Raw genomic sequence first — 24405 nt, 5'->3', positions numbered from 1 at the left:
CTAACTTTTTTATCTTCCTAATTCTACCCCCTCTCCAGACACTCTAAAATCTAGCTACATTGGTCTACTTCCAATTCTTTCCTTCTCCCTGTTAGATGCTTTTGTATTGGCTATTACCCAAGAATATTCTCCATAACCTCTGCCTCTGTTTTCCTTGATTCCATCAACATTCAATTGTAATCCCGCCTTCTGCTGAAGTCCTCCCTCAGTCTCCCCTTCCCCACCATTCCACACCAGAGCTTTCCTTTTGACATGCCTTCAATGTGACATTGGGTCACTGGGTGGCTAGTAGTAGACAGAGTGTTGGGCATGGAGTCAGAAAGACTTTGGGTTCAAATTTGACTGCCGACACTTTCTAGCTGTGTGACTCTGGGAAAGTCACTTAATAGGGTTTTCCTGTTTCCTCATCTGTAAAATGAGCTGTACGTGTCTCATACGTGTATAGTTATCTGCATGTTGTCTCTCCCATCAGAATGCGAGCTCTTGTAAGGCAGGGTCTCCATTGTTTGCCTTTCTTTGTATCACCAGTATCACTTTGTATCACTTTCTTTGTATCACCGGTACTTAGCACAGTCCCTGACCAAAGAAGGATTTGATAAATGCTTGTTGATTGGCTAGACTCCTCCACATACCTCCCTAGCAGAGCTAAGCTCTCTTCGGAGCAGTTCTGCACTTTTCGCAGTGTCTGAGGACAAAGCGAGTGCCTGCTGAATTGAGTGGAACCGAGGGAAACAGTGGTGGTGTAGTAAAACTCAGCACTGGATCTGCAATCGAAGGGTCCAAGTTCGAATCCTGCTTCTATGGCTATGACCTTGGTCAAGTCCCTTCATCTTGCTGGGTCTCGGTCTTCCCATTTGACAAATGAGGAGGGAGGATAGGGATAGGAAAGTTCTATTACAAGACGTTCAAGGTCCCTTCCAAGTTTAAATCCATTAACCTGCGGATTCAGTGTCACGTTGATTCATAGTCAACATGGAAGGGGGTTGGGGTGGAAGATAAGAGTCCTTAAGCTATGGTGAGAGCTTTGTATACCACTGGGTACCAGCAAGCCTTCCCTTTCCCCTCCTCCAGCCCTGTGAAATGCCATTTCAAGCAGCATGTCCAGGGCCCCCCAGCCCTCCTTCACTTCGCTCCGCACGTCGTCACGGCCCATGCCTTGGGTACCGCTCCACATGCACAATGGCAATGAGGCGAGGCGCACGCACGCGCACGCGCGAAAGTGAGCGCAAAAGGAGGGGGCGGGAGGAGGTGAAGGGAAGTATGGGGACGCCTGCGCAGTGGCTGGTAGCTTCGGCGGCTCCAGATCAGTGGCCGCTTGCGGGCTTCCCGCGAGACCTGCCCTCACGGCTCGGCCCACGAGAGCTCGGGCACCTTCTCCGCCGGCCCCGCCTCCTCGCCGCTCTCCCTCTTCGGCTCTCGCTCCCGAGACGCCTGGCCGGACCGGAACTTGTGTCTGCGGGAACGGCTTTGTGCGGCGGCGTGTTGCCGGGCGGCCCCGAGGAGGACGGGTGCTCTCCGCTTCCTTTCGCTCCCGCCGCCGCCGCCGCTGCCGCCGCGGAGCCGAGCGGAGCGGGGCCGGCCGGCCGGGCGCTGGCGGGGTCTATGGTCGCACGGTCGCCTGGTGCTCTTCACCTCGGGGAAGCCGCTCTCCATGGCAGGGAACTTCTGGCAGAGCTCCCACTAGTAAGTGGAACCCTTGTTCCCGACGCCGGGGACGGGCCTGCGTCTCCTCCGGACCCCCGGCTCCGTCCGCGTCCCTCGGGGCAAGGGCAGGGGCGGGAGGCGGGGCTGGGGAGGGGGTACCCTGGAGACGGCGCGGAGGCTTTCAATCGCCCTGCGCCTTGTCGCTTCCCCCCAACTCTGGCTGAGGACAGGCGGGGGTGGCTGCCCCCAGACTCGGGGGGCGAAGGTGTGGGGGGCAGGAAAGGTGAAGGAGCGGCCGGGAGGGAGGGCGGAGCAGGAGTCCGTCCCGGGGTGAGGAGCGGAGGGATCGGCGCTCACGGCCGGCCCGGGCTAAGATCCTTCTAGGGAGAGGCAGGAGGATGGGGGGACCCTGCTCGTGAGGGGCCATCGGAGGGGCTCCGTGGCCCGGCCTGGCGAGGGATTCCGCCGTGAGATCGAAGTGGCGGCCTTTTGTCACCATCTGCCATCCCACGGAATAGCAAGTGGTCTCGAGGAGGGTCTGCTTGTTCGGCGGTTCCTTCCTGAAAACTGTGACTGAGACAACTGCTTCCTGCAACCCCCACATGGACCGCACTTTAGTGCTGAGGTCTTTTGTCTCCCCAGATGCTGGGGGATACCCCACGTTGGTGCAGCCCTTGGCTACGTACAAAGGGATTTGCCTACATTCTTTTCCGTGCCCCACCGCCATCCTGGGAAGGGAGAAGGAGTCTTCTAATGGGCCCGGATTGAGATGCAGCTTAGTTTGGAGGAGGGAAGGCTAGCTTTGAAATTTAGAAAACCTGGGTTCAAGTCCTTCGGTTGAAGGAAATAGTTTCTCAGCGACCCCAGGCAATTGTCAAAGCTCGCTAAATACTGGCAATTTAACTGTATCTTTGGAGGGAGAGAGTTCCCTCCATGATTATTTCCTCCCACCACCCCACTTGGCAAGCATTATCCCAGTCCCAGAGAGATGATGCTTCAGTGAAGACTTTAAGTAACTTGCCTAGGGCCGAACATCCAGTATATGATAGGGAAAGAATTCAAAAACAGCTTTTATGTATGATTCAGTGTGCTTTTCACAAAGATCTCTGTAATTGTGGTGTTCTGGGCAGACCAGCCCATCTGTATATATTTTTATACATACACACACATATCCTGGCCTATATACATTTAGGCATCTATATATAGATAGATTCCTTACTGTTTTAAGTTTCTTCTGCCCTTTTTTAATTATGGGAAAGGGAATAGGAGAAGCAGTATTTCCTTCTCTGTAAGTTAGAAAACCGAATTTAAATGGACAAAATTATCTAGGTCTCCAGAAATAATGACTATATCTCACCAGTTTTTAGTGTTAGAGTTTATGTACTTATTCATCACTTCGACTTTGATCACCAAGATTATTAAAGCTCTTCCCTCTAGTTGGGCCCCTGCATCATAAAGAGTTGAACAGGAATTTTGGAAAACTTGCTTGCAAAAAATATGTTTGTCTTTTTAATATGAAGCCGTTCTGTGGCAGTGAATGTACTACAGAATCTCCAAGTCTGATTAAGTCACTTTATAATTCATCATCTTTTGTTCACTGAAGCACTTTTCTAAGGAATGAATAAACATTTTCATGGTATAGGTTGTAGAAAAGTGAGGTCTTTTAGATAGACTTTGGTTTTTTTGTTTGGTTTTCCTTTCCTTTTACCAAGCTAGTTGGTACCATATACAAGAAAGTAGTATCAGTTGCCAGAGAAAAGCAATCCTCATGCAAGTGTTAATAGAGTATGAAAGACATGAAGTTGTTTTTAATTGAAAGTGACTACTTATCTCAAATACCTAGCTTGCAAAGTTGTTGGGGCTGCTAGGTGGCTAAGTGGATAGAATGAAAGGCCTAGCCTCAGGAAGAGCTTGGATACTCACTAGCTCTGTGACCCTGGGCAAGTCACTTAACCCTGTTTGCCACAGTCTCCTCATCTGTAAAATGAACTGGAGAAGAAAATGGCAAACTACTCTAGTATCTTTGCCCAGCAAACCTCAAAGGGATCCCAAAATTCATACATGACTGAACAAAAGACATGAAGGAATAAATAAATTTTTTTTTAAATGAAAAGTGACTACCTTAAATGCAGAGCTTGCAAAGTAGCTATTAAAATATAGTGGTGCTGTATTTGACAAGTTCTCAGTTTCTTCACTTATAAAATGAGAAGATTGAGCATAAAAACTTATGAGGTTTCCTTTCAGCTCTAAATCTATGCTACTATTATGAGAGCTAAAAAAAGCTTTTTCTCTATCAGTATGATGAGGATCTTTAAAGGTGCGGTATGTGGGTTGGAGAATTGGGAACAGGACTTAATCATGCTACAGTTAGACATAAATGGAAATGGGGTAAATGGAGTAAAATGAAGATTAATAAGAAAAGATAACATTTCCATTCTTGATCAGAATGTTTTGAAATGTCCAAGTTTTAAAACATTTGAGAAAATTATTTTCTCTCAAGAATGCTTCTTCCACACAAAGTGTGCTTCAGAAAATATTGGCAGCCTATTTAACTTCAAAATGTTATTTTTATTGCCTTGGTAGATGTTCAGTAGCACATTTTAATGTCTTATTTTTTAGTTTACAATGGATTTTGGATAAACAAGATCTGTTGAAGGAACGCCAGAAGGACTTAAAGTTTCTCTCAGAAGAAGAGTATTGGAAACTGCAGATATTTTTTACAAATGGTAAAAAAAATTATTTTTCAGTTTTGTCTAAATAATAAAGTTGATCATATCTAAATTAATATTTCTTTACATAACCATTTCAGGCCATACTTAAGATTTGTATTTATAACTTATGCATGTTTATAGTGCTTTTCATAGTTTTAAAGTTTTCTAAATTGAGATTTTTTTGGTTTTGTAACCAGTACTTCAAAGATAATCTTTAAATAGTTTATCCTTGTGGAGCAATTCCCAACCTGTGGATGTTTGTTAGTGGAATCTTGTCTGTCATATTTGTAGTATACCTTGACTTCTAAATATAGATAACAAAGTGGGGTTGTTCCTATCTGAAAGCTTTCCAAAACAGTAAATTCATTAAGACTGATGTTATGTTGTGCCTATATGCTGAAAGTTTGCTGGGTTGATTTGAAAGCTTTTAAAAAGAATTGCCACGTAATACCTAAAGATTTGTCTCCAGAATTCTTAGCTATTGCGTTTCATGTTACAGTACTAGGTGGGGAGCTTTAATTTTATCTCTACCACCCAAAAAATAAGTCATTGATATTCTGTGGTCCAACACCTCTAATTGTCATTATCCAGCCAAAGCTGCTGCCTTCTCATCCTTCACTGATTGCAAGAAAAGAGACAACTGGTGACTTTTGGAATAGATAATCTAATCTCAGTGTTGGCTCTCTACTTTTCTTCTAGCTGCCATAATGAAGGATGTAAGTTTAGAGCCAGGTTTGAGCTCTGGATTTGCTATTCCAGAGGTACCAATTCCAATTGCAAATTACCTGTAAATCCTTTTTTCTTTAAAAAAAAGAAAGAAAGAATGAGGAAAGCAGCATATGTGGGCAAAAAAATGAGTTGGTAACCTTACCTGAAAGTGTAAGAAGGGATTCTATCCTGGTACTAAGAGTCCTTCCTCACTGCTTTCTTTTTGCCTAGCTACTTCTTGGCTCTAAGGTTTCAAACAGAACAGCTCTGGGTTTCCTTCAGTACCTCTTAACACAGTCACAGGTAATACAGCTGAATGTGAAACACTATTTGGGCTGGCCTTGTCCTAGACATTATGAGCTAATCTGGGGACTCAGACAAGGCAGGTCAAATGAGAAGTCTTGCCCTGCCCTGCTAGCATGCTTTTTATTCCAGAATAGCAGTACATCTCAGATTCTTTTATCTTCCCAGAATATATAATGTCGCTTGCCTTTTTTTACTTGCTTTTCCTTTCCTCTCTCTTGACTAATGCATATATATACATATGTGTACACAAATATATGTATTACTTAGAGGCTTCATAAGAGCTACCAGAGTGTTTTGTGGACCAGATGAAAAATACATTGTTATGGAGTTTCCTTCGGTCTCCCACCCCTCTCAGGAAACAAAAATAAATACAATTTCTAGAATATCACTGTCTCTATGAATTTTTTTAAAAGACATCACATAATTATTTTTATTGTTTAGCTTAAAACAATTTCTTCACATTGGTCTCTTCTGTTTTTCATATAATGTAGAAGTTGCAGTTAAGTCAGGAGACCTGTGTTCAAATTCTGGCTCCAACCCTTAGGTATATATGACTTGGGCAAATTACTAACCCTTCTCCAAGATTTAAGTTTCTTATCTGTAAAATGAGGATAGCAGTATTTACACACCTCCCTCGCAGTTGTAAGAAGTACTTTATCAACCTTAAAGTTAAATAAAATTGTTATTAATTATATTTGGAATTGTGAATGCATTGTGAAAGTATTAAATTTCCCCAAGCCCCTGTAATTGTTTTCATTTTAAAAGATGAGTAAATCAAGGTATTTTGAGGATGATTGATTTGCCTAGTTTATATAAATTTTTAAGTTTCATATAGAACTTTTATATACTACTGTAATCACTATTGCTCTACTTCGGTGAAAGCAGAGCTTTCTAGGAAGCATAAGCATTCTCTTTATATTGAAAATGATTGTAGCTGTGACTTAAAACCTCTTTTGAGTCACTTTTTAATGTGTTTTGTCATTACCATGTTATAATTGGTTTGTTTTTTTTTTTCCTTAAAGTTATTCAGGCATTAGGTGAGCATCTTAAATTAAGACAGCAAGTTATTGCCACTGCTACAGTCTATTTCAAAAGGTTCTATGCCAGGTAGGACTATTTTTTTTTTTTTACTATGATGATAGAACTTTTTTTAATAGATTAATAAGTTTTTAAAATCATTTTTAGACACTAATATCTAATGCTGTTGAGCTTTAATATAAAATAATTTTACATTTCTGAAATAAGTCCCTTTTTCTCCCTAACATAGAGTCTGGTTAATTTTATAGCATATGTGCTTTTCTATGAATAATATATATCTCTGATTGACATTTTAGATATTCCTTGAAAAGTATAGATCCTGTATTAATGGCACCTACATGCGTATTTTTGGCATCCAAAGTAGAGGTATGAAGTATTTTAATTTTATGTTAGTAAGTCATTTGAAATATAACAAAATATTTTGAGTTTTGTAGCTTTTTGATTAGGTTTACTAATTTAGGGAGAAGCTATATGAAGTATGTACCTCCTCTTTACTTTATAGCCCTTTGACATAATTATTTAGTGAAAAAAAAAAGATGTTATTTACCAGGTCTTCAGAATTCACTAACATGCATGGAACTTTACTTCCAGCATGTGAAAGACCATAACTCTGTGCCATCTCATAGAGTATCACTTGAGGATTTTTATTGATAATTATTAAACAGCTTTTGTTACAACTTTTTTAAATGGCCATTTGTATTATTTTATTTTGGTAATTCAGTTAAAAATGGAGTCTTTTAGATTTAATCATAGAAGTCTTTCTTTATGGATGTATGTTCATATTACAGTGAGTATGATGGAAAAATTAACTTGGTCCTTTTTTCTATTCCTCCATGAGATAGTTTCTTGAAACATAGGACTACTATGTCCAGTTTCTGATACTTGTATAAGAACAGGCTTCTATGAATAAGAATGATCAGATCTTTCTGTTTTGACCTGTTCTTCTGGAGTCAGGTATACTGGCTGTTATATAAATTATCTAAGAAGTATACTATGTAGTCACTACGTGAATATTAGAGCTTCATGATTTTTACAATAGAGTGTGATGATTCCTTGTATAAATGATGAAGGTAGCATTGAGGTATTTAGGTTCTTGTTGAATCTGTCTTACATATCTAATTTTATTCTTAAATCCTTTAAAGAACATGACACTAATATAAAATGCAGTTTATATAGCATCAAAAAGAAATGGGAATCAAAATCTACCCAATGACATCTCCGGCAATAGAACTTGGGTTACCTTGAACAAGAAACTTCTCTATGTTTCATCTGTTCAGAGGAGATAATAATTGTAAAATTATTTGAGATTGAATTTATAAAATACTCTTTAAAGTCACTCAAGTATCATTATTAAATAATACTTAAGTTATTTGATCCCGTTTCAATTAAAGACATATTTGATATTTATTTCAACCAAGAAAAATAAAAATTGTTATGTTTTCACATAAATTGAGGTAATTAGCCTTACTGTTTGTTAAAACATTGCAGTTATATGTAAAAGAGCATGGTTTTCATCCTAATTTGTGTGTTTAGCCAGTATTAAGCATTGTATAGTTTTCCTTTGTATTATATTTAACTCACCATACAGTGAGTACAGATAATGAATATCATCTGAAGGTTCATGATAACCACTTCAAAGCTCAAAATAGTAAAAAAATAAATAAGAACAGTATATCTCCGTCTGGTAGGAAAATGAAAAAATAGTCTGTCAGACCACTGAAATACTCACGTACTGATCACTTTGACTGCATTCATGGTCTCCTTAACTCCTTTTTTTTTTCCTTAAAGGAATTTGGAGTAGTTTCAAATACAAGGTTGATTTCTGCTGCTACTTCTGTATGTAAGTACAAAAAAAATCTGCCAAGAAGCTACTTCTCAAGAAAGACTTAGAGGATCTAATCATTCTTCATTTTATGGGGCACTGTCACACTTTAAGGTTTGGAGATAATGATGAGTTACTGTAAGTCTTATGCATTTACAAAGAAGTATTTTTGTTTTTAGCCATTGATAAATTTTAAAAATTTAATGGGTTTGTTTTTGCTTTGTAACGTTTCTTAGTGTCATCTCAGAGATAAAATACTTTGGGAAGAATTGGACAGGATAAAAAATGAGTCAAAATTTTAGGTCCAGCAAAAATCAATTCAAAGAAACTATACATTTAGTTTAAGAGAAAACATAGTTCATAAATCTGATTTAACTGAAATGCATTTTATTACCTCCTAATGTCTAATCAGCTTGCCTTTTTATTTAAGGATATGATATACTATTTTTATTTACTAATTATTTAGCCTATGGCCTTTTGGTCAGCTGTCAAACTGTCTCTTGGCTCTCTGCTCTCTATATGGGAGAAATGGAAAGGATCTTTTTTTTTTTTTTTGAAGCCCCACTAGTCAGACTAACTAATATCGATATTTCTTTACCTTCAAAATCTGTTTAAGAAGAAATTTTGTTTGATTCAACCTCCAAAAAATATTACCCTCAGTGATATTAATAGAGGTAATAGTAACCATCTTAATGGAAGTAATGGACCCTCTTTCCTCTGCCTTGGTCAGACCATATCTGTTATCGTATCCTGGGCACAAAAAGAACAATGATATGGAGTTTGTCCTGAGGAAGGCAACCAGGTTGCCTGTTTACTAAGACTGTTTACTAAGTCATCTGAGAATTATTTCAAGAAACTGGTGGTGTTTAGCCTGAAGAAGGTTTAAGAGGTAATTTATTACACCTACTTCTCAGGGTTGCTGTAAGAATCAAATGAGATATTTGTAAAGCATGTAGCACAGTGCCTGACACAGGGTAGGTACTGCATAAATGGTAGCTGTTTTTATATGTGTGTGTGTGTGTGTATACACATATATATACATACATATGTATATGTTATCAGATACTGTAGAAGAAAGCTTAGGTTTATTCTGCTTGTCTCTGAATTGCAGAACTAGGGCCAGTGAATGGAAGTTGAGACTGATTTTGATTTCATCATTAGGTAGATGATTAGCTACATAGTTGAGCAGCAGAATTTTGAGATGTCAGACAATTGCTTGGCTCTTCAATATCTGTTTTGTATGTTACCAAAGCATAGAATGATCATCTGGAAAAATCCTATTTTAAAAATATTAATGTAGAGCAATTTGGCTATGAAATCAGTAATGTTTATATTTTTAGTACCAAATACTAAAGTTATAAAATTTTTGAGTAGCATTATTGAAGAAGATTGGGAGTTTTCATAAAGAGACAGATTTACAAGGAGAAATACTACTTTTACTTTAATAATACTGCCTTATTATTTTGAATATTATATCAACCATTAAAATTTAATGGCAAAATGATTAAGTGTGCATTTCCCAGTCTCATTTCCCATACCCATACAAGAGGGCCAGAATCTCTAATGTTGGGTAATTTTGCCTAAAAGAAACATTCAGTGATTGATATTCAATGATTGATAACCAGTAGAAATGTTATAGTTATCAGTAAATATAAAAATTCAGAGTATTTTCATTCATTGTGATAAGTCATTGACTACTCAAGTTTTAGAATTTTAGAGCTCAAAGATCATCTGGTTTGATTCTGATGTCTCACAAATGAAAGAACTGTGACCCAGAGAGTTAAGCCATTTGCCTAAGGTCCATTACAATAATTATATGAAATATTCTTAATTTACCATGAATTTCAAGCAGAATGTTACATGTAAAATGTTACTGTAAAAGTTGCTATGGTAATCCATAAAGGGAATACCATAAATTTGAAGAAAATTATCATTTGAAGCCTTAATTCTTTGAATTTCACAAATTCTGTGTTTATAAATTTGCATGATATAGAAATTGAATTTAATTCTCTTCCCAGGCACAGATAGACTGGACCATTTAGCTCTTTTTGCTCTGAAATGCCTCTCCACATTCCAGTGTCTTAAAGAACTTTTGGTTCAATTTTTATTTAATGCTATCCCAGTTTAAGTTGGTGTTTGTTTGTTTTCTGCAGTAAAAACTAGATTTTCATATGCCTTTCCAAAGGAATTCCCTTATAGGATGAACCATGTAAGTATACCACGTATCAGAATCATATTGAAACCACTAGTATTGGAATAATTTTATCTTTCTCATAGAAAGAACAATTCTAAAAAATGTAAAACTAGAAATTAAAACTATAGAAGTCTAAGTTGAAGTTGTAGAGTTTCTACCATATAAAAAATTTCATAATAGTTAGCCCTGAGAATACTTATGTAATTTTTTTCTCATATTCATTGTCTTCATACAGTGGATTACTGTGAATTTATTTTTCTAGCCATCATTTTAGCTCTTAAGCAAGCATCGTGCATTCTTTGTTGGCTTCACCTGCTATATGCCTCTAACATGGCATAGATCTGACCCTAAATTTTCCAAAGTTATGTAATTAGAGCATAAGCTCTTGCAGGTCCTGCCAAACTTGAAAAGTTTTGAGTACACACCTATCAATGAAGTGTGTATCTGTTACCACAAACAAGTCTAGCTAAATTTGAAGATACATATCACCAGAAAACTAGTGGCCATCAGGTGATGGATTTTTTTGGCTACAGCAACTCATAAAGATTGTCTTCCCTGGATGTGTAAAGGTCTGTGATTTGCATTAGTGGAGAAAATATCTATACTAATGAAATGATGGATGTTTGGGGGTTGTTATTATCTAGTTTCTTTTCATTTCATTTTTAGTATTTCCTTTTATAATTTTAGAGTGTAACATTTGAAACATTGCTAATTGTTCATTCATAATAATGAGTTAGCCTAAGGACTGTAGCATTTCAAGATACCTTGAGCATACAGGTTATTGGGAATATTTGAAGTCCTGCACATAACATTTTTAAAATATAAAACAAAAAAGACAGGCATATTGCAGTCTAAGAAAGCATTTCATGAAGAATGAAATACTTTCTCAGAATAATCAGACAGGTCATATTAAAGTAATATTTTATTTCTTCTCATTTTCTTTCAGTATCATGCGATAAAATACAATATTTCCATATGCTGTTACTAAAAATGAAGTAAACATGTTATATCTAATTTGTGATCTTGTGAAAATTTGATAAAATCCTATTTTTTTAAACAGATATTAGAATGTGAATTCTACCTTTTAGAACTAATGGTAAGTGTTTATATCTTTCCCCTAGTAACAAAAGAATTAAAAGTTAAGTTTTAAAACTAAAGTGATAGGGAACCTGAATTTTAAGAGAGAACATTCAGGTGGCTCTTTATAAAGCCCCCAAATGATTTGTGGTAGCAAAAGTAGTTATGAGTGACCTGGAAGCACTGCAATCCACAACATCTCTGGAGACTGCAAAATGCTTTTCATTTGTATTTTTTAGATGAACTAGGAAAAAATTTTCTGCTATTATCATTGACAGTAAAAGAATGAAAAGCATACCAGTGAAGACATTAAACCACTGAAATTATTTGCCCAATTTTGAGTATGTGTGGTGTCATTTAAAGATAGATTATGTCTTGGAAGAATTCTGTTCCTCCAGTTGGGAATTATGACTTAATAGGCTAATAAGAGGTTTTAGTGTGTTGCAGATGTGACACTTTGAGTCTCTAAGGGAATGGATGCTGACTGGCTGCCAACCGATTTACCAAGGTATATCCCAGAGAGAGTACTGCCTTCACTATTAAAGCAGAGCTTAGGGCTGCCATACTCTTTATTTTTAGACTAAAAGGGAAGCAAACATGACTTAGAGAAATCCCAAATCCATTTTTTTAAATTTAGGATTCAAGTGGGTTTTAGTATGTTTCTCTGTTGTAATAAATCTGACTATACATACACATATTTTTCAAACTGTTTCTAGGATTGTTGCTTGATAGTGTATCATCCTTATAGACCTTTGCTCCAGTATGTGCAGGACATGGGCCAAGAAGACATGTTGCTTCCCCTTGCATGGTAATTAGAACAGAAGTTATCAATAGTGTAACATATGATTAGATAGGAAGATTAACAACCTATATGAAGATTTTGTTTTGTTTTTGACAGAGCTAGCAAAATGTTCTTCTGTAGGTGACATTCCTAAATACTTATTTAATTACAATATTGTAGCTGTTGAGTTGAACTTGACTAGTATTTAAATAGTACATGTGCTAAAAGGAGTAATTTTAATTATCTGATATTAATGTTAATTGTTCTTATTAAATATATAACTACCTTTTCAACACTATAAAATATCAGAACATTTTTAGAGTTATATCCCAAACATATTTAAGTATACTATGTGATAATTATTTGTAAGTATCCCTATTTGATTTCTTTGTTTTTAAAAATTGAAAAACTACACATATGTGTACATACACATACATATATAGTGTATTTTTAAAAATTCTATCTTTTTTGTTGTTGTTTAAAAGAAAGCTTTTACTTGGACCTAAATTTAGTCATTAAAAATAACATTGAAATGACTTTGTTTACTTATCTCCATAACTCCAATGTCCATCTTATGTCTGAAGCTTCATTTAGACAAGATACTTAGTTTTGTAAAGGAAGATAAAGTGAAGTCCTCCCTGAAAGGAAATATACAAGTCAAATGTTGTTTTCTCTTTTCAGTAATAATTGTTTTTGTTTTTATTTGTATAGGAGGATAGTCAATGATACCTACAGAACGGATCTTTGCCTGCTGTATCCTCCTTTCATGATAGCTTTAGGTATGTAAGAGTAGATATAAGTTTATTGCTTTATTTTGTGTTGAACTCATTTATATTATGTGACAATTTCACATATTAGAATATAACTCATTCATCTTTGTTCAGTTCCTTGTGATTACTCACTCGTACTTACTTTTAATGTTCCTCTTTATTCCCGTGTTTGTATTTCAGAGTTTCCACTCACTCTACTGTTTCATCAGGAATGCTTGAAAGACTTCTATGTCATATAAGATCATTTTTTTCTGCTGTAGGATTATACTTTTATTTTTTTGTCTGTTTGCAAAAAACTTTTTTAGACCTAGAACCTTTGGGTTTTGACTGTGGCATTCCTGGAAGTTTCCCTTCATTTGGGAGATTGTTTCAGAAGGTGATCTGTAAGGTCTGTTTACAATTTGCCCTCTGATTCTAAGATGTTTGGACAGTTTTCTTTCAAGATTTTTTTAAATGTGGTGGCTTTTTTTTTCTTTTTTCTTTCTTTTTTTTTTTTTGGTCATGACTTTCAGGAAGTCCTGTTATTAAATTATCTCTCTATAACAAGTAAGCACCCAACATGCACACGGGGGCCTGCTTATCATAGGTTCTTAGATCTGCATTCATAAAACAAAAGGCAACTTTTGAGAGGTTAACAATCACTTTAATCAAACACATGTATCATTCCTTTAATCAAGCACATTTATCATTCACCTAGTTCAGGGGAGTCAGCACTCTGAACTTCAAAGAAAATACAGAGAAATCAAAAAGTCAACAGACATGGCTTCCTCTGCCTGACAACTGTCTGACCGTAGTTGCCAGAGGAAAGCACTGACATCTGGGTTTTTGGGGGGAAGGGGAGGAGGCGGCTCCTTAAAGCAGCCTTCCAGAGTCCTCCTCAGGCACTCAAACCTTCTTCCAAAAACTAAGCCCCAAAGTAAAACCTCATCCTCAGAGTATTTATACACTTTTTAGAGCCAGAGGGCATAACCCTCTGACCCAGTGCCTCTATAGAAAAAAACAGAAGGTACTTGGGACCCTACTACAAAACAACTCCCCTAATCAAGCTTCCCACAATGGGTGGGAAGGATCTTTAATCACACTATTTACTCAGAGGCACTTTAAGTAAAAAACAGCAAAAGATCCTAATTCGATTGCCATCACACTCTCCTTGATCTGTTTTGTAGACAAGTTTTTATTTTCTTGTTTCTATTTATTTTATTTTAATATTTCTTGTCTCATGGAATCATGAAGATTCTTTTATCATTCCTTCTAGGAATTGTGGTTGATCTTGGGGCTAAACTGTGCTTTTCTTCAAGGCCTTACTCATAGGTGTTTGGGAGTTAATCTACTCTTCTGAGTTTGGGTCTTGGGCATTTCTGGCATCATAATAGTTCTTTTTCTTTATTTTTTTCCTGTTAACCTGCTCTGGTCAGCCCCGTATTGCAGGTTTAGTGGGAGATTTGGGAGCTGAATCTGTGATCCTGTCTCCTCTGAGAGATTTTGTGCTGCCTGCCTGGGCCTGAAGTTGAGTCGAAGATCAGCTGTGACCAACCCCACACTTCAGGCCTAGCGTAGAGATCTGGGTACTGAGTCCATGATCTGACCCCCTGCAGTTCAATAGTTCCTGCCTGTTCACTTGCTTGTTGGTTGAATTGTGATCTTAGGCTGCTTAGAGGACCCACTTTAATTTCTCCTTTGATTTTTAATCACTAAACAGTTTGGTATTCTTAGATTGTTGCGGAGTATTTGTGGAGGGAATTGGGCTATATTGCTTCCTCTTAGTTTGTCATCTTGGACCCTCTTTCTTTTACTAAGCCATCACTCTATCTCCCTCTCTCCCATCTCACCCTCCCCCAAAATGGGGAGGTTACAAAAATGTAACACTTGTTACAAAACAGATTCTCACATTGACCAAATATGTATGCTTTATTCTGCATCTTGAGTTCATTAAGTCTTCAGAGAGTGGGCATTTTGCTTCATCATCAGTCCTCTTAAATCATAGTTAGTTGTTGCATTGATCAGAGTTCTTTCTAAATTGTTTCTTTACAATGTTGTGATTATGTAAACTTTTCTCCTTATTCTGCCCACTTCACTCTGTATCATTTCGTACAAGTCTGATCTATGTTTCTCTGCAACTGCTTCTTCGTTTCATAGAATGTAATAAAATTCAGTTACACAGCTTGTTTAGTAATTTCTCAATTGATACATCTCCTTATTAGTTCCTTGCTGTAACAAAAAAAGTTGCTATAAATTTGTTTGTGTATATTAGTCCTTTTCTTAAAAGTCTTTGGTCTCTTTGGGAAAATATAAATAAGCCTAGTAGTATCACTGGTATACACTAGTAGTAGTAACTATGAGGCAAAATTCCAAATTGGTTTTCAGGGTGGAGGAACTATTTCACAACTTGAAGAATAATGCATTAGTGTGTCAATTTTCCCTCCAACAATTGTTTGAGTATTTTTATCCATTAAGTTTTAAACGTTTGATGAAAGTTGATGCCCTTCATAGGACAAACCAAATTTGTTTCAAGGTCACATTGTTCCACCACTCCCCAAATTTGACCTGAGGAATATCTTCCTATTCCCAACCCTCTTAACCTTTCTTCACTTTCCTTTGTTCATTTGTACATTTAACAGTGAATGAATCACTTTGTTATTTAGGTCTCTGTCTCCCTTGACTAAGACCTCTAGAGGTAGTTAGTGGTGCAGTGAATAGAGTCTTGGGTGTTGAGTCTTTCTTGACCTAAGTTTGGATCCAGCCTCAAGTTACTAGCTGTGTGATAATGGACAAGTCACTTAATCTCTGTTTGCCTTAGTTTTCTCATCTGTAAACAGGGATAATAATAGTACCTATCTCTCCAGGTTGTTATGAAGATCAAATATGAGGTATTTGTTTAAAAAAAAAACAAAACACTTAACATAGTACCTGGCACATAGCAGACACTATTTAAAAGATTATTCCCTTCCCTTTTACTCTTGGCAGGCATTGGGACTTCTCCAGATCAGGGATTTGTCCTTAAGGTGCTAAGATGAGATCAGAATATCAAGATTTAGCCATAACTGTAACCAGCCCTAGACAAAATTATGAAGTTAGTAAAGTTTGTCTTTGAGCCCCCCCAAATAAATTTTTATTTGTTACAACACTAAACTCTATGCACATATGTTTAGTATTTGTTATGTGATGCTTATGTAGAAAGGGTGTTTGTTTGTTTTGCTTTTTACTGTTTCTTTCAGTTTAGAAGAAACTTAAAAGAACATTTTTGTTGATTAATGTTTCTAAAACAGTTTGCAAGATTATTTTTCTGCCTACTAAATTAGGCCATTCCATTAGGCAAGTCAGCCTCTGAGTACAATAGCAACTGACTGTGGTCTGTACTACATTGCTGTGGGGTAGCTAGGTACTCTTGTATTCCATTTCATTCTTCAGTCTTCCTCTGTGACAAAGACGTCATGGGTAGTACAGAGGAGCAAGACTTTGGCCTTTGCCTACTCCCTTAGGTTGACTCAATAATCTGTATTGTAATGATAGCTATATTAGACCAAATTTATGGAATAATTAATATGTCTGTTTAGAAGGGGAGATAGGACTCATATATATGTTAATTTATTTTTGAGTGATATTATTAGAAAGTATAAGTGAAAGTAACTTCATCTGTATTTGTAAGACCAGGTATTTTTGTATGTGCATTTTTTTTTTAATCTTTTTTTCCCTCTCTCTTCCAGCTTGCCTACATGTAGCCTGTGTTGTACAACAGAAGGATGCTCGACAGTGGTTTGCAGAGCTTTCTGTTGATATGGAGAAGGTATTCTTTAGTGTTCACTCCCCTGTTTGCCAACTTGAACTTTTTAAGATTAACATTTTATTTACTTAGCATTTATCTTTTTGAAACAACTTTGGTAAGACGATTACTAGTTAAAACCTTTAAGAAACAGAAATTAAGCACACACCAAAAAATTATTGTTAATTCTTTAATGTAATAAATTGCCCTTTTTGATTTAAGACTAAATATCGTGGGGTACCAAGTATTTCTGGTTGGAGACTATTTTGCCTTGTATTTATTCACTCTCTGTGTCTGTGTCTCTATCAGTGTATGTATAAATACATACTTGTATTCTTGAATATTTTATCTTTGTGCATGAATGAATGAATATACTTCCCAGAAAGCTACTGTACTTAAATTGTGTCCTGTTTCCCTTTTAGACCTACTCTATTAGAACTAAAGAAATGAATTAGAGTCATTCAGGCAAGAATGACAAGTGTTATGAAGCTTCAGTTGAGAGTTATTAAGAGGTGAAGTCAGAGCCTGCTTGGTTATTTCTCTGTTTTCTGTTTAAGTGGTTGTAGACCCAAAGGACTAGAGTAAAAAAGTACAGTGCCTTTGCTGTTAGATTGAGTACTTAAATAGATGGAGTAGCAAGAAATAAATGCTATATTCTTGGAGGAAAGAGGGAGTAACTTGTCAACATGTGATTAAAAGAAACTTTCCAAATGTATTAAGATTTGGTGACCTTCATTCTAACATTTCATCTCAGAAGAGGCATATTGCATTTTTTAGTGTCTTCTGACAAATGCACAGGTTGTATGTTGTGTGTTCTCTTTACACAATAGAAATATATACTGTAGCTTCTGAATAAACTGTCTTGGATTTTTTTTCAGATTTTGGAAATAATCAGGGTTATTTTAAAATTGTATGAGCAGTGGAAGAATTTTGATGAAAGAAAAGAGATGGCAACTATCCTTAGCAAGATGCCTAAACCAAAACCACCTCCAAACAGGTATGTGGTGGAATTTAATTGCTGATTTCATTTTATATAATCTTTTATATACAATATTATAATTATGATAGATTATATTGAATAGTTGAGTTATTTGTTTTTAATTTTAAAAATTTCCCCTATACAAGTGACTGGGAAGAACTGCTTTTTAAAAAATCACTTGATTTCTATTTAGCAAATACATTAATAACTTAGTATCTTTAAATAAATTTCACTATAGACATGATATATCATTTTGGACTTAATGGGAACTTAAAGTCTAGGAGTTATTTTTTTTCTTTTTTTTAAAAATCAATTTAGTTTTAATTTTCAACATTCACTTCCACAAAATTTTGAATTTCAAATTTTCTCCCCCATCTCCTCCCTCCCCCCACTCCAGGACAGCATGTTTTCTGATTACCCTTTCTCTGCACTCCCTTCTATTACCCTCTCCCCGCCCCATCCCTTTCCTTTCTATTTTCCTGTAGGGCAAGATAGATTTCTATACCCCATTGCCTGTATATCTTATTTCCTAGCTGCATGTAAAAACAATTCTTTTTTTTTTAATTGAATTATTTGTTTTCAGTGTTCAACAATCACTTCCATATATCTTAGATTTTTTTTTCCACTTCCTCCTCCTCATTCCCCACTTCCTCCCTGAGATGGTGTACAATGTTATACAGGTTCTACACGTTCATTCCTATTAAATGCATGTTGCATAGAAGAATTAAAATGAATGGGAGAAACCATAATACAAAAGAAAATGGTCTGTTTCTATCTGTGATCCAATGTAAAAACAGTTCTTAATGTTCATCTTTAAAGCTTTGAGTTCCACATTCTCCTAGGAATTGATTTGATATAAATTTTAGAATTAAAGAATTTGTTAGTAGTCCTGTGATATATTGGATCTAAACTATCTACATGTCCTAGCCAAACTGGATTTCCCGTTCTTTTCATACACCTTCCAGTATCATGCCTATGCTCATTTTCCTATGCCTGGAATGCAGCTCTACCTATCTCTCTTACATGACTGAATTCCAGTTCAGCCTTTCAAGCCCAATTAAAAAATAACCTCCTTTGAGAAACTCTGTGAAATTTTGTGTCAGCTATGATCTCCACTTTGTATTTCACATAGCACTTTGCTTGCACCATTTTAATACACTTATGTATTATACTGTAATTATGTGTATGTACAGCATGTCCTCTACTGAGAATGTATATTACATGAAGTCAGCGACCATGCTTACTTAAACTTTGTGTCTACATTGCACAGTGCTGCCTAATATATCCTGCTGTGCTAGAAAAAACTTTAAAGACAAGGGCACCACTTTTTTTCACATCACTTAATGCATTTCTAAATTGGAGAAAATGATAGTCTTGAATGCATGTGACTGACAGTACATGTATTCCCTTATTCTTTGGGGCTATTCATAGCCCCAAATTGCTTGATATTTTTTTGAAGTGACAATAACCATTACTGGCATACCATTCTAAAAGTCCCACAGTTACAAAGAGCTTTTTAAAACCTAAACTCTTTCAGATATAATAGTAGAACAAGTCTTGGTTAAAAATAAATATAATCCCCCTTCTTTTGAAACATGATATGACCAATTTAGTTTTGCCAACAACATTGTTCCTCCTTAAGAATATCCCTTGCTATCTAGTAAATCCAAGTGATTTATCTGAAACTGAGGACAGACTACCTCTCTACAACTGTGAAAGTTTGACAGCCTATAATTTAGAACATGTCACCTTCGAGGCACAGATCATAACCCCCACCTATGGGTATGTCAGGGAATGACTAAGGTGATGATCCTACAGAAGATGAATTGGCTAAATGTGTTTGAAATACTTCTGGCTTTCACCCAAATAAAATCATTCAGATTCAATAAAACATTGTCACTCCTTACAAACAGCTTGGAGTACCATCATAATGGTGTTGTTAGGTCAATTGGTGTAGTCCTAGGAAAAAAGACTGTTTAATTAAGGAGCCAATACAGCCAGGTAAGGTCAAGCAGCAGAAAAAAAGTAAAGAAACTACATTTACTTTGTGTCAGTTAACCAGAAACCAATTAAATGATATCTTGTCCACATTATGCAACAGTTTTGCAAATCCTTCCTGATAATCTTAATTATGAATGTTAAAATTTTTTAGGAAGAGTTACAGGGAGCTGTCCAAAAAAGATGTCATCAAACAGCTAATGGTTAGGTTTATTAATTACAAAAATTATTTGATATTCTACTAACAATAGGGCATTTTAAGCATCAGGATGGTGATGAGCAAGGCAAGGCAGGCAGTAACCCTTCTACCACAGTTACTGATATTTGCAATGTTTTTATTTTGAGTAATTTTTAATTAAAATTTATAAAAATTTTACCTCATTATTAAATATCATTTGATTATGTCTCTAAACCAATACATTTGTCTATAGAAACTCCTGTTTTGTTTTTTATAATGTTGATTTGTGGGAATATGATTTCATAGACAGAGATGAACTTTAAAGAAAACTTTTTCTGGGACAGATCTATTCCATATTTGATGGACACCTAACTTGATGAAACCAAAAGTTAATTTTCATTTCTTGATCTGATCATAATTTGTCTTATAGATAAAAACTTGAGACCAAAAATTGGCTGCCTGAATTTTTAAATAATTCTGCATAAAATTGTCTTGTTAGGGGTATAGCAACAATAGCTTTTTTTTTTTTTTTAACAGATTTATCAAGCTGTCTTACTTTTAATTTTTTAAAATCTGTTTCTCTCTGCTTGAACAGTGAAGGAGAACAGGGTCCAAATGGAAGTCAGAATTCTAGCTACAGCCAGTCTTAAAACATTCCGAGGACCTTCAGAGTGGACTTTTTGGAATAAGACAATGTGTTTTTGCTGTGCTAAAAAAATGAACGGGTTTCGATATTGTCTTCAGTGGAACACAAATGAGAATGGCTTGTTTCTGTCAAGCGTTTTGGGAACTGTTTTTATTTTTGCAAAATAGTTGAAATAGCTTTCTTTTTAAGTTTTTCGTTCACTTTGGCTCTAGAAAAAATTAAGACCCTTTTGAATTGCAGATGTTTCTGTAAATTAAAGTACAAACAGGTAGCTACAAATAGATACTTCAAATTGAATAGCTGTTTCAAGAGGGTATCCTTGTTTGCATTTAGATTAAAATTACAGTTATTAATTTGGGATTAAGGGAGGGAAAGCTTAAAGTAACCAGGAAACCTGGTGCATAATTTAAGAATCTTTTTAGTCTTCGAAAGAAGGTTGTGCATCAACTATTCAATACCTGAGAATTTTCTTCTTAAATTATTAAGAACAATTCTTAAAGAATGAAATCCATGAAATCCTCATATTGCTAGTTTCATTGACATTTTCAGGGGGAAATAAATTTAAGTACCTATACATGTAAGACACACTTTATTCAGTAGTTTCTTGCCATGGGAAATAGTTACCCAGCTTTGCAGAAAGGTGCAATATGTACAGTGTACTTTAACAGTTTTTAATGTTATATGATTTCCTTAACCGTTTTGAATGCTGGGAAAACTTCTTTAAAATCTATTTGTAAATTATTTGCAAGTAATAATTTAATCAGGTGTTTTGAAAGTGAAACAATAGTTGAGAAAACCCACCATAATCTGGATGAAATTTATAAAAGTTCATTTTATCTTTATATGGGAAGTTAATTCATTTTTATCTAAAAAGGCATCTACTTTTAGGTTTTGTTTTTTGTTTTTCACTAAAGATTTAAATTACTTACAACAGGTTTTCCTGAGCCAGGAACACAATCAGGTTTCAAGCCAGTTTGATACTGGCCATTGTTAATTCTAAGCTAAGTGTGAGACTTCAGAGAAAGTGTTGTCAGTAAGACTGCTGACTATTGAACTCAATAATTTTCTTCAGACTTGAAGGAGGGTGGTACATAGGACATTAATGTACAACTTAAGGATTTTAACATTTTATAAAGTTTATGGTCAATGGATTATAAAATTAAATGTTGACTTCCTAGTATAAATTTGCAACAATAAAAGCAAGTTCTTCAGCTGCTGTGTGTTGAATTTTATATATTCTTTGTAGATCTGCCTATGTTCCTTCCTTTTAGATTCATTTAAATTATTGTTGCTTAGTTATCATAGCATGACAGGCCCTACTATCCTCCACTATCTCTTGAAGTCTGTCCAAGTTTGTATTTGTTGTTTCCATAACAATATCAATCCATCTCATCTCCTTCTGTCCCCTTTTCCCAACAGTGGGGTCTTTGCCAATGAGTCCTGTATTCTCATTATGTGGCTAACGTATTTACATTTTATTAATAATTATTAAATTATGGTCTCATTAATAGAATAGGAAAGAGAGAACTTCATTCTACCTTAGTAAAAGCAATAAGCTCCCAGAAGAAAAAAGACCCACCAGCAAATTTACAAGCAAATTCTATTAAACATTTAAAGAACAATTGCAGTCCTAAATTGTTTGAAAAAATAGGAGATAAAAGGGTCCTACCAAATTCCTTCTGTTATACAAATACGGTCTTGATACCTTAAACTACAGAGAAAGAAAATTATAAACCAATATTCCTAATGAATATTGATACAAAGATTTAAAATAAAATGTTGGCAGGATTATAACATCACAAAGATTAAACTATGACCAGGCTGAATTTAAACATTGAGTTGATTCATTATTAGACAAACTATAAACATAATTGACCATACTAACAAAAATGATGTTATCACTGATGAGGAAAAATCTTTTGACAAAGTAGTACACCCAGTCCTGTTGAAAACATTAGAAAGCAAAAGAAAGCATCATCTCTCAAGGTGTTAAGTATTATCTATTTAAAACAGCTGGCATTATCTGTAATGGGGATAAAGTGGAGACCTTTCGAGTAAGATAAAGGGTAAAGCAAGAATGTACATTATCACCATCATTATTCAATATAATGCGAGAAATGCTAGCTATAGTAGTAAGATAAATTGAGGGAATAAATATAAGCAAAGGAAACCACTTTTTGCAGATAATAGTTTACTTAGAGAAATCTAGGGAGTCAACTAAGAAAAAACAAGCAAGGTTGCAAGATATCATCAGTTTGTGTTACCAAAAAAATCTAGCAGGTAGTGGTAGAAGTTCCATTTAACGTAGCTTTAGAGAGTACAAAATGATTGGGAGTCTACTTGATAAGACGCACAAATTACATAAATTACAATACATATCTAAATAATTGGAAAGATACTAATTGCTCATGAACAGGCCAAACCAATATGATAATACTACCTGAGTGCACAATATGCAGAAGCAAACAAGCACAGTAGTCTAGAATGTGATAACTAAAGATCCCAGCTATTGGGGCAAGAACTTACTATTCAACAAAACCTCAGGATATTTGGAAAACAGTCTGGCAGAAACTTGGCAGCATCTCACATATATGAAGACATTCTAAATGGGATATGTCTTTGACATTGAAGAGTGACATCACAAACAATTTGGAGGAGCATGAAGAAAATTACCTGTGAGATCAATGGATAGGGGGTGATTTTATGACCAAACAAAAGAGATTGATAGGAGGTAAAATAGGCAATTTTAGTTACATAAAGTTTTAAAGTTGGTGTGCAAGTAAAATAATTCAACTAAATTAGAAGAGAAGCAGGAAATGGGGGCAAGGGAAATTTTGCACCAAGTTCCTCTGATTAAGGTCATTTCTAAGATACGTAGGGAACAGATTCAGATCTATAAGGATAAGAGCTATTCCCCAATTGATAAATGGTTAAAGAATATGAATAGGCAGTTTTCAGAGGAAGAAATCCAATCTATCAGTAACCATATTTTTTTAAATATTCTAAATGACTAATTAGAGAAATGCAAATTAACTCTGAAATGTACTACCTCACTCTCCTCAGACTGACAAAGTTGACAAAAAAGAAATTGACAAATGCAAGAGAACTAGAAATACGTTCATTAATGCACTATTGGTGGAACTGGTCCAGCCATTCCAGAAAGCAATTTGGAACTGTGCCCCAAAAGCAATTAAATTGCACATACCCTTTAACTCGGCAATATTGTTACTAGTTCTGTAGTCTAAAGAGATCGAAGAAGAAAAGGATGCATGTACAAAAATATTTATAGTATTAATATTTTTGTGATGGTAATAAAAAATGGAAACAAAGTTACCATTAATTGGGGAGTGACTGAACAAGTTAAGGTATATGAAAAAGATACAATCCTACTGTGCTGTAAGAAACAAAAACGGGGGAGGGGTGTTTCAGAGAAACAAAAGAACTGATACAAAATTAAGTGAGCAGAATGAAAAGAACAATTTCAACTGCACAAAAGGTATTATAAGGACAGCAACTTTGAAAGACTTGGAGATTCTGATCAAGATAATGATCAACCACAATTCCAGATAACTCATGATAAGGTATGCTAGCCATCTCCAGATAGAGGTGATGGACTCAATATAGATTGAGGCTCTTTTTCCCCTCTGGGGGGAGGGGGTGGGCATTGTCAGTGCAGGAATTTATTTTGCTTGACTATACATGTTTGTAACATTTCATTTTTAGTTTTCTTGGGTGGGGGGCATGAACAGGAGGGGATAGTTGGGAGGGAAAGAATTTGGACTTGAAAATAAAA

The 24405-nt window shown here is 35.7% G+C and overlaps 1 protein-coding gene across 1 annotated transcript; it reads left to right on the top strand.

Moving 5' to 3' along the window:
* The first annotated feature begins 1260 nt into the window (after positions 1–1260).
* Positions 1261–21823, top strand: CCNC (cyclin C). Its single transcript, XM_072642927.1, is given in 14 exon segments — positions 1261–1302; positions 1305–1397; positions 1400–1683; positions 4264–4370; positions 6392–6476; positions 6704–6773; positions 8196–8247; positions 10383–10438; positions 11484–11519; positions 12217–12308; positions 12993–13060; positions 16756–16835; positions 17690–17808; positions 20562–21823. Coding segments are annotated over 14 exon segments (1239 nt in total). The 3' UTR covers positions 20617–21823.
* Positions 21824–24405: the final 2582 nt, after the last annotated feature.

Source organism: Notamacropus eugenii, chromosome 2, assembly GCF_028372415.1.
Source record: "Notamacropus eugenii isolate mMacEug1 chromosome 2, mMacEug1.pri_v2, whole genome shotgun sequence".
Classification (NCBI taxonomy): domain Eukaryota; kingdom Metazoa; phylum Chordata; class Mammalia; order Diprotodontia; family Macropodidae; genus Notamacropus; species Notamacropus eugenii.
Note: the sequence above shows the minus strand (reverse complement) of the source record. Positions and strands in the feature narration are given on the sequence as shown.